A 20,800-nucleotide genomic window follows, 5' to 3' on the forward strand; every position below is an offset into this window, starting at 1 on the left:
ACGGCTGGGACGCAAAGGCACAGTTAATTCGGCTTGGTTTTGCTCTCACCTCTTCGCTGATTGCAGCTCACAGTAAGTACTGGTTCACACAGTTCGTTCCTTGGGTGCTCACTCGCTTTCTCTTTCTCCACAGGCAGCGGCGTAAGTACAGGTTTCCTCGGTCTCTCCTCGTGTTACCCACTCTCTCTCCTTTTCTCTCCACAGGTATCAACTTGGGCACAATAGCACAGTTAGTTTGCTTTGAATGGCTCTCACCTCTGGGCTGGACACAGCGTACTGTAAGTACAGGTTTCGCTCTATTTCTCCTCGCGTTATCCACTCTCTCTCCTCCTCTCTACAGGTATCAACTTGGACACAAAACACAGTTACTCTGCTTTGGATGGCTTTCACCTCTGGGCTGGACACAACGTACTGTAAGTACAGGGTTCGCTCTATTCCTCCTCGTGTTATTCACTCTCTCTCCTTTTCTCTCCACAGGTATCAACTTGGGCACAATAGCACAGTTAGTTTGCTTTGAATGACTCTCACCTCTGGGCTGAGCACAGCGTACTGTAAGTACAGGTTTCCTCTGTTTCTCCTTGTGTTACTCACTCTCTCTTTCCTTTTCTCTCCACAGGTATCGGATTGGACACAATAGCACAGTTAGTTTGCTTTGAATGACTCTCACCTCTGGGCTGAGCACAGCGTACTGTAAGTACAGGTTTCCTCTGTTTCTCCTTATGTTACTCACTCTCTCTTTCCTTTTCTCTCCACAGGTATCGGATTGGACACAAAGCACAGTTAGTTTGCTTTGAATAGCTCCCACCTCTGGGCTGAACACAGCGTACCGTGCTATCTCCGGAGATCTGAAGCACGCTCACAACATATACTGTACTGAACTAGGCTAGAACCAGCAGTCTCCTTGTCCTCCCGCGACGGAGTGCGTGAAGGCGGGGGTTTATCTGACAGGACACACGGCAATACACAGCAACCCACAGCAATATACAGCACCACGTCAAAATTATAGGTTTTCACAGCACGAAGACTCACCCACCACACTCAGTGTACGAAAAGGACACCCGTCTTCCTTCACTTCGCTTGGTTCGGATCTGGCGATGGAATATGCGGCCTAGCTAGTGATGTCGTCGTTGTGACTACTTCAATAAGTATTCCTTCGGCTCTCCCACCACGCTATATTAGGGGTAGGGCCGCCCTCCTCCTCCTGGGGAGATCTACACAACGCCAGGTCAATATACAGGGCACTTTCGGCTTGCTCTTAGTACTCACATCAATGCCGCTTCCAATCCCCTTTTTCACGTCGTCTCAATTCGCCGTATAATCCGTTCACTTCTCAACCTTTAAGGTTCGCGATGTCTTCACAATCATACAATTCCAGCCTGAGGGAGAGAGAGAGTTAGACAGCCACCAGCAGCGCACCAAGACGGGCACGACACAGTGCTTCACACACACCCGAAAGAGCTCCCAGACTGTGAATTAACTTGGCCTTAAGTACTGCCTTGTCCAGCGTATCCTCCAATCACCAACCGCTGTCCCTAACTAGGCACAGGTGCATCGAATTCCCTGATTTTCCCTCTTACGGCGCTACCGGAAGTTCCGGTGTTCTGTTTTTCCGGTCCGGGCGGAAACACTTCCGGGCGGAACCAAACTTCCCGAATTTTGGTTCCGCCCCTAAAGATCGTCACCTTGTGACATCCTCCCCCGCCAATCCGTTCTAGTCCCTAGAACGTCCTCGGGCTGTCCACTCACCATAGCGGGCAGGGGGTCGGCCTCGGTTCTCTCGCAGGGATCGTCTCACTGGTGAATCGGGCTCAGCTTGTTCAGGGGCTGCTTCTGGTTCTCTCGGGGCGATCGGGGGTGGTGCCACCACGGGTCTCCCTGGTACCACAGCCCAACCTTCAATCCAGGGGGCCGCTGGTACAGGTTCCGTGGGGACTTCTTCCACGGCTTCAGGGTAGTTAGGGCATGGGCGAATCATGTTCCGGTGCACCACACGGTCGGGGCCTGACTTCCCTTCTGGCCGGATGGTATAGACCGGCTGTCCCGGCCTCTGCTGCCGGCAGACTACATAAGGGGTGGCCTCCCAACGGTCACTCAGTTTCCCCTTCCCCTGCCGCCGATTATCTCTCACCAACACCCTCTCTCCTGGCAGTAGAGGGGCTTCTCTAGCAGTCCGATCATACAACCGCTTACTTTTCTCTCCTGCCGTCTGTATCCTTTTCGACACCTGCTCGTAGGCGAAATGCAAGCGCTGGTGATGGCGCCCCACCCACTCCGTTACACTTGCTTCCTCTTGGTCGGCTGTCACTCCTAGGACCAGGTCAGTAGGCATTCGTATGTGTCTGCCAAACATCAGGTACGTGGGGGCGTAACCCGTAGTACTATGTATACTGTTGTTATAGGCCTGTAGGAGGTTTGGCAATGCACTCACCCAATCGTCCTGCCGTTGTTGGTCCAAGGTCCCCAGCAGCCCCAACAGGGTCTGATTGAATCTCTCGCAGCCGCCGTTCCCCTGAGGATGATACGAAGTGGTGTGAGTTTTCGTGCAACCGTACAACTGGCATAGTTCTCTAATTACCCTGGACTCAAAGTTGGCTCCTTGATCGGAGTGCAGAAACTCCGGGCATCCGAACGTCTGGAAGACGGCCCGCCATAAAACTGTAGCGGTGGTGGTTGCAGTCTGGTCGAGGGTGGGGATAGCCCAAGCGTACTTTGTGAACAAATCCGTTATTACCAAGATGTTCTGGTAGCGATCTCGTGGTCGGCCCAGTGTCAAGAAGTCCATAGCCATGATATGAAGGGGGGCCTTCGCATGGATGGGTACCATTGGCACTCTGACCTCCCGTCTGGACTTAAACAATATGCATCTCGGGCAAGCTTGAATTAGGGCGTGCACCGATGCCTCTAGCCCGGGCCAAAAGAAGAATCTCCTAAGCAGGGACACGGTCCTCTCCTGTCCCTGGTACCCCAACTGGTTGTGGTACGCTGAAACTAACGCCGTTACCTCATCTGCGGGTACCACGATCTGGCGTACTTCTTCGCCCAACTTCGGGTCACTGACCCTTCTGCACAGAACGCCATCTCTCAGCTCCAGCCTGTCCCATTGCCCCAGCAGCCTCCTCCCAGTATCCGTCTGGGCTAACCTCTCCGCTGGCGTCAGCCGTCGGCCCTGTTCCAGCCATTCTCTTACCAGCCGCACATCTTGATCCCTGGCCTGTCTCTCCCTCCACCGACGGGGATCCCATCCCCAGTTCTCAGGCACGGCCTCTTGTCTGCTGCCTGGTGCCTCTACTGCTCCTACCATATAGCCCTCCTCCGGGCTGGCCCCTCCGGGGCTTTCCGCTTCGGGCAGCCTTGAGAGGACGTCCGCGTTCGTGTGTTCACGCCCTGGTCGGTACTGTAGTTGATAGTCAAAGTTGGCCAGTTGGGCCACCCACCGCTGCTCCACGGCTCCCAGCTTCGCCGTCTGTAAGTGTACTAATGGGTTATTGTCTGTAATGATCGTCACCTTGGCACCCCAGAGGTAGTCTTTAAATTTCTCACTTAGGGCCCACTTCAATGCCAGCAGCTCCAATTTGAAAGAACTATAGTTCGCATCGTTCCTCTCGGCTGGGTGGAGGCTCCGGCTGGCGTACGCGATGACCCTCTCGACTCCGTCCTGCCGTTGAGCCAAAACCACTCCCAGCCCGAGATTGCTGGCATCTGTATACAGAAGGAATGGTTTTGTGAAATCTGCGTATGCCAAGATAGGGGCCTGTAGCAGCTCCTGCTTCAATGTCTGGAACGCCGACTCACAATTTGCATCCCAGTCTACGTTGGGCGACCCCCGGCCCCGGTTACGACCTGTGCCAACCAGCAACTGATTAAGGGGTTTAGCAATTTTTGAAAAGTCCTTTATGAAACGCCTATAGTATCCCACAAATCCTAAAAAGGATCGCACTTGCCTCACTGTCCTCGGGGCCTTCCAGTCTTTCACGGCCGATACCTTTTTCAGGATCTACGGACACTCCAGCCGCACTGACCACGTGGCCCAAAAAGTTGACTTCTCTCCGTAGTAAGTGACACTTATTGGGCTGTAGTTTCAATCCGTACTTCTCCATGGCCCGAAAGACTTCCTCGAGGTGCCTCAGGTGTGAATCAAAATCTGGGGAGTAGACAATCACATCATCCAGGTAAACTAATACTGACTCCATTAACTGACCTCCCAAGCACTGCTGCATCAGCCGCTGGAAGGTGGCCGGAGCGTTACAGAGCCCGAAAGGCATCCGGTCCCATTCAAATAGTCCAAACGGGGTTGTAAAGGCAGTCTTCTCCCGGTCTGCTTCGGCCACCTGCACCTGCCAGTAGCCACTGGCCAAATCTAGGGTAGAGTACCATGCCGACTGCGTGAGGCTGGCAAGCGAATCTTCGATCCGCGGCAAAGGGAAAGCGTCTTTCTTAGTCACGAGGTTCAGCTTACGGTAGTCCACGCAGAATCTCCAAGCCCCCGTCTTCTTTTGCACCAGCACTATGGGGGCCGCCCACGGGCTGCTGCTTTCCCTGACAACTCCTTGCTTCAGCATGCCTTGCAGGAGTGTACGTACCTCGGTATACAAAGTGGGCGGAATTGGGCGATACCTCTCCCGGCTGGGCCCTGCATCCCCGGTAGGTATATGATGTTGTACCACCTGGGTGCATCCGTAGTCTTCATCGTGGGTGGCGAACACATGCTGCCATCTCCGAAGGAGGGCCTGTAACTTCTGTGTCTGTGCTTGTTCTAAATCCTCCCCTTGTAATGACTCACCCGCCAGGTGGCTCGGCACACTCCTCTCCATACCACCCCATGGGGTGTCTACTTGTGTCAGGGCCACCTCGATGACAGTGGGGCACACCTGACGAAAACTAATATCCCTCTCTTCCCTTACTTGGTGGGGTGTAACCGTTGTCAGACGGGCTAATCGTTGGTGCCGATGTAGTTGCACCACGTATGGGTGTACATTCCGTATCCTCACGGGGACTCTCCCCCGCCGGACCGTCGCTAGTCCTCGTGCCACTTCCACTTGTGGACAATCCACATGGGGCTCCACCAGCACCCACTCTTCTGGGCCCGCTCTTCGGGGCGGTACTCGCGCCCACACAACAGCCTCACTTTTTGCGGGGACAGACAAAGCAAAACGACACATCACTCTTCCTACCTCTTCCTGTTCTCTGCGGACTTGGCTCATTTGCACCCTTCGACAGTCAGCTACCACACACTCCCACTTGGGCCTCTCTGCAGGTGGTATCTTCGATACGGGCCTAGCCCGAAATAGCTCTTCCCAGCAATCAGCGAGGACATTCATGCCCAACAGGGCTCGATGTGCACCCAGACAATGGTCTTGCACGATAATCACACCTTTCTGGGGGACCATCACTCCGTGAACCTCTAGGTCCGTCAATCGGTAGCCAATATATGGGATGTCGAGGCCGTTTGCGCCCTTCAGAGTAAGCCAGGGGGCCTCCGCCCCTGGTGCCCCTTGTTTCCCAAACACTTCTTCGGATAAACTCTCAGCAAATAACGTCACTTGGGAGCCTGTGTCTACCAGGCATTGAATCTCCTTGCCGCACACTCTCACCTTCGCCACGGGGCTACGCCCAATCATCTGGCTCCTAGAGCCATATCCTCTTCCAGGGTCTTCTCGAGGGGTCCCGGCCACACGACCCACAGTGGCCGGCCGACCTAAAAACCCCCTTCTGACGCCCTGCGGGGCCCACACTGGCGGCTATAGTGACCTGGTTTGCCACAGCGGTTGCAGATGGGTCGCTCTTGCTCGTCCCATTCAAAACAGGGCCGATTAAAGTGGTTCGGGCGCCTGAACGGCTCTCGGCCACCCTCTGAGTACACTCGGTCTCGGGGCGCCGGCCGTGGTTCCTCCCGCGCCCGTCCTTGGCGCAATTCTCCTACGAGGGCTTTAGACAGTTCAGACATCTGATCGCGGACATCTTTCAAAAGTTCAGCCTTCAGTGCTTGCTTCCAGTCAGGGCCTCCGGGTTGTGCTGGTGCTACTTCACTGACGGCCGCACACACTGGGGGACCACTCACCTCAGTCTCATCACCTTCCAGGGCCAGTGCCTCTTTCTTCAGATCTTCGAACGTAAGACCCGGGTCCCTTCGAAACTGGATACGTAGGCTCTGTCTCACCGGACCCTCCTTCAGCCCCAGAAGAAACTGGTCCCGCAATAGAGTCTTTCCATCTCCCAACCTGTGGTCCTGACGGGTCTGTAGTCGGGCGAATTGCTCTCGCAACCTCAAGGCGAAAGCTCTAATCGGTTGACAGGGGCCCTGCTTACAATTGAAGAACTGGGAGCGAAGGACAGCTACGGGGGTGTGGTCACCATACTGTTCAGTGAGGAACTGGAACACGGTTTGGGCGTTGGCTCTAACGGCTTCGGGGGCGGCATGCACCTCTCGCCGCGCTTCTCCATCCAGGGAGTTTAACACAAATTGAAGCCGCTGGGCTGCACTAAGGCCCTGTAGGTCGGCCAGGTACTCTAGTTGGGCCTTCCATTCAGACAATCGTACCTCGGATTCTGTCCCCCCCATACTTTTGGATCCAGGGGCTCCCCATAAAAACGGGCATAGCACGGGGTTGGGCTGAAGGCCCCGCGTCGTCGGTCATTGGACGACCTTGGTTACTCAACTCGAGGTGGAAATCCTGCCGACTACGCCAAATCTGTCACACCCAGGGGCGGCTATGCTTTGACTAAGCCACACCCCTTCTCAACTTCCACCTCGAGGAGGTCCCCAAAGCCAACCCAATGGCCAAACAACACGAGAACAAGTAAGTGATAAAACAATCTATATTTAAATATTTAAAAATAGCTTGGGGAATAGGGAAAAGGGCAATTAAAACTAAACTCTGACTCGGCCCTCCAGATGGGCTATGGCCGGGAAGAGGTCAGGGAGCAAGGGGGCCACGGGGATCCGCGGCGTGGGACTCGGGGCCCGGCCAGAGTCTTAGGTATCCGTAGCGCCCTCCTTCTTCCTCCTCTTCGCTGAATACAACTCACGGTAAGTACTGGTTCACACAGTTCGTTCTCGGGGTGCTCACTCTCTTTCTCTTCCTCCACAGGCAACGGCTGGGATGCAAAGGCACAGTTAATTCGGCTTGGTTTTGCTCTCACCTCTTCGCTGATTGCAGCTCACAGTAAGTACTGGTTCAAACAGTTCGTTCCTTGGGTGCTCACTCGCTTTCTCTTTCTCCACAGGCAGCGGCGTAAGTACAGGTTTCCTCGGTCTCTCCTCGTGTTACCCACTCTCTCTCCTTTTCTCTCCACAGGTATCAACTTGGGCACAATAGCACAGTTAGTTTGCTTTGAATGGCTCTCACCTCTGGGCTGGACACAGCGTACTGTAAGTACAGGTTTCGCTCTATTTCTCCTCGCGTTATCCACTCTCTCTCCTCCTCTCTACAGGTATCAACTTGGACACAAAACACAGTTACTCTGCTTTGGATGGCTTTCACCTCTGGGCTGGACACAACGTACTGTAAGTACAGGGTTCGCTCTATTCCTCCTCGTGTTATTCACTCTCTCTCCTTTTCTCTCCACAGGTATCAACTTGGGCACAATAGCACAGTTAGTTTGCTTTGAATGACTCTCACCTCTGGGCTGAGCACAGCGTACTGTAAGTACAGGTTTCCTCTGTTTCTCCTTGTGTTACTCACTCTCTCTTTCCTTTTCTCTCCACAGGTATCGGATTGGACACAATAGCACAGTTAGTTTGCTTTGAATGACTCTCACCTCTGGGCTGAGCACAGCGTACTGTAAGTACAGGTTTCCTCTGTTTCTCCTTATGTTACTCACTCTCTCTTTCCTTTTCTCTCCACAGGTATCGGATTGGACACAAAGCACAGTTAGTTTGCTTTGAATAGCTCCCACCTCTGGGCTGAACACAGCGTACCGTGCTATCTCCGGAGATCTGAAGCACGCTCACAACATATACTGTACTGAACTAGGCTAGAACCAGCAGTCTCCTTGTCCTCCCGCGACGGAGTGCGTGAAGGCGGGGGTTTATCTGACAGGACACACGGCAATACACAGCAACCCACAGCAATATACAGCACCACGTCAAAATTATAGGTTTTCACAGCACGAAGACTCACCCACCACACTCAGTGTACGAAAAGGACACCCGTCTTCCTTCACTTCGCTTGGTTCGGATCTGGCGATGGAATATGCGGCCTAGCTAGTGATGTCGTCGTTGTGACTACTTCAATAAGTATTCCTTCGGCTCTCCCACCACGCTATATTAGGGGTAGGGCCGCCCTCCTCCTCCTGGGGAGATCTACACAACGCCAGGTCAATATACAGGGCACTTTCGGCTTGCTCTTAGTACTCACATCAATGCCGCTTCCAATCCCCTTTTTCACGTCATCTCAATTCGCCGTATAATCCGTTCACTTCTCAACCTTTAAGGTTCGCGATGTCTTCACAATCATACAATTCCAGCCTGAGGGAGAGAGAGAGTTAGACAGCCACCAGCAGCGCACCAAGACGGGCACGACACAGTGCTTCACACACACCCGAAAGAGCTCCCAGACTGTGAAATAACTTGGCCTTAAGTACAGCCTTGTCCAGCGTATCCTCCAATCACCAACCGCTGTCCCTAACTAGGCACAGGTGCATCGAATTCCCTGATTTTCCCTCTTACGGCGCTACCGGAAGTTCCGGTGTTCTGTTTTTCCGGTCCGGGCGGAAACACTTCCGGGCGGAACCAAACTTCCCGAATTTTGGTTCCGCCCCTAAAGATCGTCACCTTGTGACATCCTCCCCCGCCAATCCGTTCTAGTCCCTAGAACGTCCTCGGGCTGTCCACTCACCATAGCGGGCAGGGGGTCGGCCTCGGTTCTCTCGCTGGGATCGTCTCACTGGTGAATCGGGCTCAGCTTGTTCAGGGGCTGCTTCTGGTTCTCTCGGGGCGATCGGGGGTGGTGCCACCACGGGTCTCCCTGGTACCACAGCCCAACCTTCAATCCAGGGGGCCGCTGGTACAGGTTCCGTGGGGACTTCTTCCACGGCTTCAGGGTAGTTAGGGCATGGGCGAATCATGTTCCGGTGCACCACACGGTCGGGGCCTGACTTCCCTTCTGGCCGGATGGTATAGACCGGCTGTCCCGGCCTCTGCTGCCGGCAGACTACATAAGGGGTGGCCTCCCAACGGTCACTCAGTTTCCCCTTCCCCTGCCGCCGATTATCTCTCACCAACACCCTCTCTCCTGGCAGTAGAGGGGCTTCTCTAGCAGTCCGATCATACAACCGCTTACTTTTCTCTCCTGCCGTCTGTATCCTTTTCGACACCTGCTCGTAGGCGAAATGCAAGCGCTGGTGATGGCGCCCCACCCACTCCGTTACACTTGCTTCCTCTTGGTCGGCTGTCACTCCTAGGACCAGGTCAGTAGGCATTCGTATGTGTCTGCCAAACATCAGGTACGTGGGGGCGTAACCCGTAGTACTATGTATACTGTTGTTATAGGCCTGTAGGAGGTTTGGCAATGCACTCACCCAATCGTCCTGCCGTTGTTGGTCCAAGGTCCCCAGCAGCCCCAACAGGGTCTGATTGAATCTCTCGCAGCCGCCGTTCCCCTGAGGATGATACGAAGTGGTGTGAGTTTCCGTGCAACCGTACAACTGGCATAGTTCTCTAATTACCCTGGACTCAAAGTTGGCTCCTTGATCGGAGTGCAGAAACTCCGGGCATCCGAACGTCTGGAAGACGGCCCGCCATAAAACTGTAGCGGTGGTGGTTGCAGTCTGGTCGAGGGTGGGGACAGCCCAAGCGTACTTTGTGAACAAATCCGTTATTACCAAGATGTTCTGGTAGCGATCTCGTGGTCGGCCCAGTGTCAAGAAGTCCATAGCCATGATATGAAGGGGGGCCTTCGCATGGATGGGTACCATTGGCGCTCGGACCTCCCGTCTGGACTTAAACAATATGCATCTCGGGCAAGCTTGAATTAGGGCGTGCACCGATGCCTCTAGCCCGGGCCAAAAGAAGAATCTCCTAAGCAGGGACACGGTCCTCTCCTGTCCCTGGTGCCCCAACTGGTTGTGGTACGCCGAAACTAACGCCGTTACCTCATCTGCGGGTACCACGATCTGGCGTACTTCTTCGCCCAACTTCGGGTCACTGACCCTTCTGCACAGAACGCCATCTCTCAGCTCCAGCCTGTCCCATTGCCCCAGCAGCCTCCTCCCAGTATCCGTCTGGGCTAACCTCTCCGCTGGCGTCAGCCGTCGGCCCTGTTCCAGCCATTCTCTTACCAGCCGCACATCTTGATCCCTGGCCTGTCTCTCCCTCCACCGACGGGGATCCCATCCCCAGTTCTCAGGCACGGCCTCTTGTCTGCTGCCTCTACTGCTCCTACCATATAGCCCTCCTCCGGGCTGGCCCCTCCGGGGCTTTCCGCTTCGGGCAGCCTTGAGAGGACGTCCGCGTTCGTGTGTTCACGCCCTGGTCGGTACTGTAGTTGATAGTCAAAGTTGGCCAGTTGGGCCACCCACCGCTGCTCCACGGCTCCCAGCTTCGCCGTCTGTAAGTGTACTAATGGGTTATTGTCTGTAATGATCGTCACCTTGGCACCCCAGAGGTAGTCTTTAAATTTCTCACTTAGGGCCCACTTCAATGCCAGCAGCTCCAATTTGAAAGAACTATAGTTCGCATCGTTCCTCTCGGCTGGGTGGAGGCTCCGGCTGGCGTACGCGATGACCCTCTCGACTCCGTCCTGCCGTTGAGCCAACACCGCTCCCAGCCCGAGATTGCTGGCATCTGTATACAGAAGGAATGGTTTTGTGAAATCTGCGTATGCCAAGATAGGGGCCTGTAGCAGCTCCTGCTTCAATGTCTGGAACGCCGACTCACAATTTGCATCCCAGTCTACGTTGGGCGACCCCCGGCCCCGGTTACGACCTGTGCCAACCAGCAACTGATTAAGGGGTTTAGCAATTTTTGAAAAGTCCTTTATGAAACGCCTATAGTATCCCACAAATCCTAAAAAGGATCGCACTTGCCTCACTGTCCTCGGGGCCTTCCAGTCTTTCACGGCCGATACCTTTCCAGGATCTACGGACACTCCAGCCGCACTGACCACGTGGCCCAAAAAGTTGACTTCTCTCCGTAGTAAGTGACACTTATTGGGCTGTAGTTTCAATCCGTACTTCTCCATGGCCCGAAAGACTTCCTCGAGGTGCCTCAGGTGTGAATCAAAATCTGGGGAGTAGACAATCACATCATCCAGGTAAACTAATACTGACTCCATTAACTGACCTCCCAAGCACCGCTGCATCAGCCGCTGGAAGGTGGCCGGAGCGTTACAGAGCCCGAAAGGCATCCGGTCCCATTCAAATAGTCCAAACGGGGTTGTAAAGGCAGTCTTCTCCCGGTCTGCTTCGGCCACCTGCACCTGCCAGTAGCCACTGGCCAAATCTAGGGTAGAGTACCATGCCGACTGCGTGAGGCTGGCAAGCGAATCTTCGATCCGCGGCAAAGGGAAAGCGTCTTTCTTAGTCACGAGGTTCAGCTTACGGTAGTCCACGCAGAATCTCCAAGCCCCCGTCTTCTTTTGCACCAGCACTATGGGGGCCGCCCACGGGCTGCTGCTTTCCCTGACAACTCCTTGCTTCAGCATGCCTTGCAGGAGTGTACGTACCTCGGTATACAAAGTGGGCGGAATTGGGCGATACCTCTCCCGGCTGGGCCCTGCATCCCCGGTAGGTATATGATGTTGTACCACCTGGGTGCATCCGTAGTCTTCATCGTGGGTGGCGAACACATGCTGCCATCTCCGAAGGAGGGCCTGTAACTTCTGTGTCTGTGCTTGTTCTAAATCCTCCCCTTGTAATGACTCACCCGCCAGGTGGCTCGGCACACTCCTCTCCATACCACCCCATGGGGTGTCTACTTGTGTCAGGGCCACCTCGATGACAGTGGGGCACACCTGACGAAAACTAATATCCCTCTCTTCCCTTACTTGGTGGGGTGTAACCGTTGTCAGACGGGCTAATCGTTGGTGCCGATGTAGTTGCACCGCGTATGGGTGTACATTCCGTATCCTCACGGGGACTCTCCCCCGCCGGACCGTCGCTAGTTCTCGTGCCACTTCCACTTGTGGACAATCCACATGGGGCTCCACCAGCACCCACTCTTCTGGGCCCGCTCTTCGGGGCGGTACTCGCGCCCACACAACAGCCTCACTTTTTGCGGGGACAGACAAAGCAAAACGACACATCACTCTTCCTACCTCTTCCTGTTCTCTGCGGACTTGGCTCATTTGCACCCTTCGACAGTCAGCTACCACACACTCCCACTTGGGCCTCTCTGCAGGTGGTATCTTCGATACGGGCCTAGCCCGAAATAGCTCTTCCCAGCAATCAGCGAGGACATTCATGCCCAACAGGGCTCGATGTGCACCCAGACAATGGTCTTGCACGGCAATCACACCTTTCTGGGGGACCATCACTCCGTGAACCTCTAGGTCCGTCAATCGGTAGCCAATATATGGGATGTCGAGGCCGTTTGCGCCCTTCAGAGTAAGCCAGGGGGCCTCCGCCCCTGGTGCCCCTTGTTTCCCAAACACTTCTTCGGATAAACTCTCAGCAAATAACGTCACTTGGGAGCCTGTGTCTACCAGGCATTGAATCTCCTTGCCGCACACTCTCACCTTCGCCACGGGGCTACGCCCAATCATCTGGCTCCTAGAGCCATATCCTCTTCCAGGGTCTTCTCGAGGGGTCCCGGCCACACGACCCACAGTGGCCGGCCGACCTAAAAACCGCCTTCTGACGCCCTGCGGGGCCCACACTGGCGGCTATAGTGACCTGGTTTGCCACAGCGGTTGCAGATGGGTCGCTCTTGCTCGTCCCATTCAAAACGGGGCCGATTAAAGTGGTTCGGGCGCCTGAACGGCTCTCGGCCTCCCTCTGAGTACACTCGGTCTCGGGGCGCCGGCCGTGGTTCCTCCCGCGCCCGTCCTTGGCGCAATTCTCCTACGAGGGCTTTAGACAGTTCAGACATCTGATCGCGGACATCTTTCAAAAGTTCAGCCTTCAGTGCTTGCTTCCAGTCAGGGCCTCCGGGTTGTGCTGGTGCTACTTCACTGACGGCCGCACACACTGGGGGACCACTCACCTCAGTCTCATCACCTTCCAGGGCCAGTGCCTCTTTCTTCAGATCTTCGAACGTAAGACCCGGGTCCCTTCGAAACTGGATACGTAGGCTCTGTCTCACCGGACCCTCCTTCAGCCCCAGAAGAAACTGGTCCCGCAATAGAGTCTCTCCATCTCCCAACCCGTGGTCCTGACGGGTCTGTAGTCGGGCGAATTGCTCTCGCAACCTCAAGGCGAAAGCTCTAATCGGTTGACGGGGGCCCTGCTTACAATTGAAGAACTGGGAGCGAAGGACAGCTACGGGGGTGTGGTCACCATACTGTTCAGTGAGGAACTGGAACACGGTTTGGGCGTTGGCTCTAACGGCTTCGGGGGCGGCATGCACCTCTCGCCGCGCTTCTCCATCCAGGGAGTTTAACACAAATTGAAGCCGCTGGGCTGCACTAAGGCCCTGTAGGTCGGCCAGGTACTCTAGTTGGGCCTTCCATTCAGACAATCGTACCTCGGATTCTGTCCCCCCCATACTTTTGGATCCAGGGGCTCCCCATAAAAACGGGCATAGCACGGGGTTGGGCTGAAGGCCCCGCGTCGTCGGTCATTGGACGACCTTGGTTACTCAACTCGAGGTGGAAATCCTGCCGACTACGCCAAATCTGTCACACCCAGGGGCGGCTATGCTTTGACTAAGCCACACCCCTTCTCAACTTCCACCTCGAGGAGGTCCCCAAAGCCAACCCAATGGCCAAACAACACGAGAACAAGTAAGTGATAAAACAATCTATATTTAAATATTTAAAAATAGCTTGGGGAATAGGGAAAAGGGCAATTAAAACTAAACTCTGACTCGGCCCTCCAGATGGGCTATGGCCGGGAAGAGGTCAGGGAGCAAGGGGGCCACGGGGATCCGCGGCGTGGGACTCGGGGCCCGGCCAGAGTCTTAGGTATCCGTAGCGCCCTCCTTCTTCCTCCTCTTCGCTGAATACAACTCACGGTAAGTACTGGTTCACACAGTTCGTTCTCGGGGTGCTCACTCTCTTTCTCTTCCTCCACAGGCAACGGCTGGGACGCAAAGGCACAGTTAATTCGGCTTGGTTTTGCTCTCACCTCTTCGCTGATTGCAGCTCACAGTAAGTACTGGTTCACACAGTTCGTTCCTTGGGTGCTCACTCGCTTTCTCTTTCTCCACAGGCAGCGGCGTAAGTACAGGTTTCCTCGGTCTCTCCTCGTGTTACCCACTCTCTCTCCTTTTCTCTCCACAGGTATCAACTTGGGCACAATAGCACAGTTAGTTTGCTTTGAATGGCTCTCACCTCTGGGCTGGACACAGCGTACTGTAAGTACAGGTTTCGCTCTATTTCTCCTCGCGTTATCCACTCTCTCTCCTCCTCTCTACAGGTATCAACTTGGACACAAAACACAGTTACTCTGCTTTGGATGGCTTTCACCTCTGGGCTGGACACAACGTACTGTAAGTACAGGGTTCGCTCTATTCCTCCTCGTGTTATTCACTCTCTCTCCTTTTCTCTCCACAGGTATCAACTTGGGCACAATAGCACAGTTAGTTTGCTTTGAATGACTCTCACCTCTGGGCTGAGCACAGCGTACTGTAAGTACAGGTTTCCTCTGTTTCTCCTTGTGTTACTCACTCTCTCTTTCCTTTTCTCTCCACAGGTATCGGATTGGACACAATGGCACAGTTAGTTTGCTTTGAATGACTCTCACCTCTGGGCTGAGCACAGCGTAATGTAAGTACAGGTTTCCTCTGTTTCTCCTTATGTTACTCACTCTCTCTTTCCTTTTCTCTCCACAGGTATCGGATTGGACACAAAGCACAGTTAGTTTGCTTTGAATAGCTCCCACCTCTGGGCTGAACACAGCGTACCGTGCTATCTCCGGAGATCTGAAGCACGCTCACAACATATACTGTACTGAACTAGGCTAGAACCAGCAGTCTCCTTGTCCTCCCGCGACGGAGTGCGTGAAGGCGGGGGTTTATCTGACAGGACACACGGCAATACACAGCAACCCACAGCAATATACAGCACCACGTCAAAATTATAGGTTTTCACAGCACGAAGACTCACCCACCACACTCAGTGTACGAAAAGGACACCCGTCTTCCTTCACTTCGCTTGGTTCGGATCTGGCGATGGAATATGCGGCCTAGCTAGTGATGTCGTCGTTGTGACTACTTCAATAAGTATTCCTTCGGCTCTCCCACCACGCTATATTAGGGGTAGGGCCGCCCTCCTCCTCCTGGGGAGATCTACACAACGCCAGGTCAATATACAGGGCACTTTCGGCTTGCTCTTAGTACTCACATCAATGCCGCTTCCAATCCCCTTTTTCACGTCGTCTCAATTCGCCGTATAATCCGTTCACTTCTCAACCTTTAAGGTTCGCGATGTCTTCACAATCATACAATTCCAGCCTGAGAGAGAGAGTTAGACAGCCACCAGCAGCGCACCAAGACGGGCACGACACAGTGCTTCACACACACCCGAAAGAGCTCCCAGACTGTGAAATAACTTGGCCTTAAGTACTGCCTTGTCCAGCGTATCCTCCAATCACCAACCGCTGTCCCTAACTAGGCACAGGTGCATCGAATTCCCTGATTTTCCCTCTTACGGCGCTACCGGAAGTTCCGGTGTTCTGTTTTTCCGGTCCGGGCGGAAACACTTCCCGAATTTTGGTTCCGCCCCTAAAGATCATCACCTTGTGACAAGTGTTGACGAAAAAGAAGAGTCTTTAGATGTTTCTTGAAAATGAGTAAAGACTTAGCTGTACGAATTGAGATTGGGAGGTAATTCCACCAGCTGGGCACAGTCCAGGAAAAGGTCAGTGAAAGTGATTTTGAACTTCTTTGAGATGGCACCACAAGGAGTCGTTCACTTGCAGAGCGCAAACTTCTGGAGGGCACATAAGATTTAACCCGTGAGTTTAGGTATGCTGGTGCCGTGCCAGTGGTCATCTTGTAGGCAAGCATCAGTACCATGGATTTGATGCGAGCGGCTACTAGTAGCCAGTGTAACCTGATGAGGAGAGGAGTAACGTGAGCTTGTTTTGGCTTATTGAAGACTACCCTCATTGCTGCATTCTGGATCAATTGCAGAGGCTTGACAGTACATGCAGGAAGGCCCGCCAGGAGAACATTACAATAGTCTAGTCTGGAGAGAACAAGAGCTTGGACAAGAAGTTGGGTGGCTTGCTCTGACTGGAAGGGTCTAATCTTCCTGATGTTGTATAAAGCAAATCTGCAGGACCGGGTCGTTGTAGCAATATGGTCTGTGAAGCTTAACTGATGATCCATCACAACTCCTAGGTTTCTAGCTGTCCTCGCAGGAGTAATGGTTGACGAACCCAGCTGTATAGAGAAGTTGTGATGAAGCAATGGGTTAGCTGGAATCACCAGGAGTTCTGTCTTCGTAAGGTTATACTGAAGGTGATGGTCATTCATCCAGCCAGAAATGTCACTCAGACAGGCTGAAATGCGAGCAGCTACCGTCGGGTCATCTGGTTGGAATGAGAAGTAGAGTTGGGTATTATCAGCGTAGCAGTGATAAGAAATGCCATGCTTCTGATCCTAATGACGCCATGTAGATGGAGAAGAGAAGTGGTCCAAGTACTGAGCCTTGACGAACCCCAGTAGCTAGGTGTTGTGACTGAGAAACATCACCCCTCCAAGACACACTGAAGGATCTGTCAGAGAGGTAGGACTTAACCCACAGGAGTGCGGTTCCAGAGATGCCCATCTTTCTGAGGGTGGACAGGAGAATCTGCTGATTAACGGTGTCAAAAGCAGCAGACAGGTCCAGTAAGATGAGTACTGAGGATTTTGAAGCTGCTCTTGCCAGTCGTAGGGCTTCAGTAACCCAGAGCAGAGCAGTCTCAGTTGAGTCGCCACTTTTGAAGCCAGATTGATTGATGTCCTGGATATTGTTCTGTACAAGGAACATAGAAAGCTGATTGAACACAGCTCGCTAAAGTGGCTTTGCAATGAATGGAAGAATGGATACCGGTCTGTAGTTTTCAAGAAGCGCTGGATTTAGAGATGTTTTCTTGAGCAGTGGACTTACCCGAGCTTGCTTGAATGCTGAGGGAAATGTTCGAGAGTGAAGAGAGGAGTTGATTACGTGAGTAAGCGAAGGTATGACTGAAGAAGAGATCGCTTGAAGGAAGTGAGTGGGGATCGGATCAAGTAGTGGGATGATTGGACAGCGGAAGTTTGGAAACGTCCATCTCTGAGAGTGGGGAGAAGGAGGAGAAAGAGTGTGCATCGGTCATTGTGAAGATGTCCTCAGTCTGCGGTGGGGAGAATTGGTCACTGATGGTTCTTGTCTTATTTGTGAAGAAAATTGCAAAGTCGTCAGCTGTAAGAGTCGATGGAGGAAGTGGTGGAGGCGGATTAAGAAGAGAAGAGAAAGTCTTTAAGAGTGTCCGAGCGTCACAACAGCTTATTGATTTCATAATCATAATCCTATGATCATTTTGTCTGCAATTATGAACACAATTTTGATTAGTTTCTCGGAGACCTACTGCTCTGTGTAGTAAATGCTTATCACAAAACAGGCTTTACTGAAAAAATTTGCATGACAATAACAATTAATCGCATTCGATTAATCATGCAGCCCTAACCTGAGATAGGTTGTTATCAGCTTTACTATATAAGAAGGCTCTGAATGCCATTTCATTAGAATTTTTCTCCTTTAGTCCAGAGTCTCTGGACTAGAAGAAAGAAAAAGCCTGCCACTCACCATAGAAGTGCTGCCCCTCTTCTGTAGCGAGCAGCTTGATCTCTTTCAGCAGATCAAATAAAGAAGCTGTTGCTGATGAAGGCCCATGCCAATGACCCATTTAAGCCCTGCAAGATCATCTCAGCTCTAGCAGGCAGGACTTATTCAGTGGCTGGCCAGACTGGCTCAGCACTACATACAGTGGCAGTATTTCAAGTATTCCTGGCAAAACTCTTCTGGCCCAAGTCCTGACGCCATTTAGGAGCTTTTACACAGCAACTGACTTGGCTTTGCAAACTACTAAGGCCACTGTACAGGCAAACTGCAATGTCATGACCAACAAGGTGGTGCTGGAATGCCACATTTGCTTGAATTTGATGGAAATCAAGAATGCTGTCAAGGTCGCTTTCTTCAACCCCCTGGTTTCTCCCATGGGATTGTTCAGCCCTGCCATGGATGGATTTGAAGAGTGCTTCATGGTGGCACAGAAGTCACTCCAGCTCACACTCCAGCTCGGTGGCTGATTAAATTCACCAGAAGTCTCCATCCTCCCGACAGCCTGAAAACCCTGTGCCATCTCCTGTCTAGCGTAGCCCTGACACGCGAAAAGCCATCCTGATATAAATGCAAAAAGTAAGAGGAAAGGGCCAGGTCCCATTCCCAAGAAAGATGGTAGGCTCAGGCCTATCCTTGATCTCAGACACCTGAGCTGTGCCCCAATGAGACGTTTGTTCAGGACAACTTTGCAACAGATCTTGTTTTATTGGTGGATCCATATTTTATTGGTGGATCTGAAAAACACTTAATTTCCTCAAGAGCTTTATGAAGATATTTATTGCAGCATAGCAGTGACAAAGTACCTTGAGTTAAACAGAGTCAGAATCAACCATGGACTTCCTAAGTGCAAGCATTTTATATACTTAGAGTTTACTACCCTTAATGTAAATGAAAACAGAAGGCCAAAGGGCCAACAAGTGCTAAGCATCTCTCGGGGAACTCCTTCAAGACTGTTGGAAGGCCATTTCAGGTGACTACCTCTTGAAGCTCATCAAGAGAATGCCAAGAGTGTGCAAAGCAGTAATCAAAGGTGGCTCAAAATCAAAGGTGGCTACTTTGAAGAACCTAGAATAGTGTATGACATATTTTCTGTTGTTTCACACTTTTTTGTAATGTATATAATTCCATATATAATTCCACATGTGTTAATTCATAGTTTTGATGACTTCAGTGTGAATCTACAATTTTCAGTCATGAAAATAAAGAAAACTCTTTGAATGAGAAGGTGTGTCCAAACTTTTGGTCTGTACTGTGTATCTATATATATATATATATATATATATATATATATATATATATATATATATATATATATATATGTCATTTTTGCGACAACATCATAACAGCACCAAAGTGAATCCCTTTTCCATCAGTTGCTGCATGGATAGAATGAATGTAGGCTTCAACTCTAGAGAAAGAGAGAGTGAGAGACAGAGAGAGATAAATAATAAACATTTGTTTAACATATTCAACTGGAATATATATATATATATATATATATATATATATATATATATATATATTACCCTAAATGTATTGTTATATGTATCTTGAAAAAGAGAGAGCCTACTTGTAAGAATTTTTTGAGATCATGAAAATATCCCTAGTGCCTTTTTGTAATCATCTGTCCTACAGTGAGCCTAATCAAATCCATAAAATCACTTCATATTTGCCATGCAGAACATGACAGAAACTAACACATGATATCAATGGACTGTATGTGGAGTAAACCTGCAGATTAGGCCAAATTGTAACAAGCTATTAAAATTGCCAAACGCCTCATTCATCATTGCAAACAAATGCCAAAACAACAGGCTAAAACTTACTGCAACTTGGCAGTCAGTGCAGTTTAATTATGAAAGATATTTTATACATAAATATGGTAAAACAACGACTATTAAGCAAGTATTCACACTAATACATTAAGCTGCAGGTAAATCTTACAAACCTTACATCAACCATGCTCTTGTCATCTTATAAGTTTAATAAATGTGCAGGCTAGATTCACTTACAAATACTTCGTCATTAAAACTCAACAAGGATTTATGAAATCATGGCCACAAATTAACGTCGTAGTAATTAATAAAACTAGCTCACAAATTCTTAATTTGGTGGAAATTAATTATTAATTCATAGTTAGCAGTACTCACTATGTGTGTATTGGAGATAGGCCTATAGTTGTTTAACAAGGCAGGATCTCCTCCCTTTAACAAGGGAAAGACATGGGCAGATTTCCAGATTGATGGCATAACATTCATAAAATCTGCAATTTCTAAGAAATATGGCTCTAGACAATCTGGGCCAGCTGGCTTTTTGATGTCCAATGACATTAGGGCTTTATGTACATCATTGAGTGAAAACAGGGTAAAGGTAAAAGGAAAAGGATGACTAACCTACATCTTCCATCAACATTACCATTATAAAGGGAGGTTTTTGAAAGTAAAGATTTGTCAAGCAAAGAATTAGATGCATCAAAATGTTCATTAAAACACTCTAGCATCACCCATCTATCCGAGATAGTAAAATTATCCCTGATGATATGGGGAGGCAGTTCATTACGAGATTTAGTTAAAGGGGGGGTGAAATGCTATTTCATGCATACTGAGTTTTTTACACTGTTAAAGAGTTGGATTCCCATGCTAAACATGGACAAAGTTTCAAAAATTAAGTTGTACGTTTGAAGGAGTATTTCTGTTCCAAAAATACTCCTTCCGGTTTGTCACAAGTTTCGGAAAGTTTTTTTCGAGTATGGCTCTGTGTGACGTTAGGTGGAGCGGAATTTCTTTATATGGGTCCTAAGGGCACTTCTGCCGGAAGAGCGCGCGCTCCCGTATAGCAGAGCACTGAGAGCACAACAGACTTCACTGATTAGAGCGAGAGCGTCGCGAAAT

At 51.2% G+C, this 20,800-nt stretch overlaps 1 protein-coding gene across 2 annotated transcripts; it reads right to left on the reverse strand.

Annotated features, from left to right (window-relative positions):
• Nucleotides 1-413: 413 nt before the first annotated feature.
• On the reverse strand, nt 414-2,844 carry LOC127945091 (uncharacterized). Of its 2 annotated transcripts, none has more exons than XM_052541664.1 (2): nt 806-2,844; nt 414-528 (listed from the first exon to the last, which is right to left on the reverse strand). In XM_052541664.1, the coding sequence occupies exon 1, from the start codon at nt 2,822-2,824 to the stop codon at nt 1,712-1,714; it is 1,113 nt and encodes a 370-aa protein (XP_052397624.1). In that variant the 5' UTR covers nt 2,825-2,844; the 3' UTR covers nt 414-528; nt 806-1,711. The 2 variants fall into 2 exon arrangements, with proteins under 2 accessions (XP_052397624.1, XP_052397625.1); XM_052541665.1 differs by lacking the exon at nt 414-528 and adding an exon at nt 633-667.
• Between the last annotated feature and the right edge of the window lie 17,956 nt (nt 2,845-20,800).

The sequence above is a fragment of the Carassius gibelio genome, chromosome A23, assembly GCF_023724105.1.
Source record: "Carassius gibelio isolate Cgi1373 ecotype wild population from Czech Republic chromosome A23, carGib1.2-hapl.c, whole genome shotgun sequence".
Taxonomy (NCBI): Eukaryota; Metazoa; Chordata; class Actinopteri; order Cypriniformes; family Cyprinidae; genus Carassius; species Carassius gibelio.

Excerpts from the sequence above, each read along its gene's own strand:
- LOC127945091 (XM_052541664.1), bottom strand. The coding sequence starts at position 2,824 with ATGGTACCCATCCATGCGAAGGCCCCCCTTCATATCATGGCTATGGAC.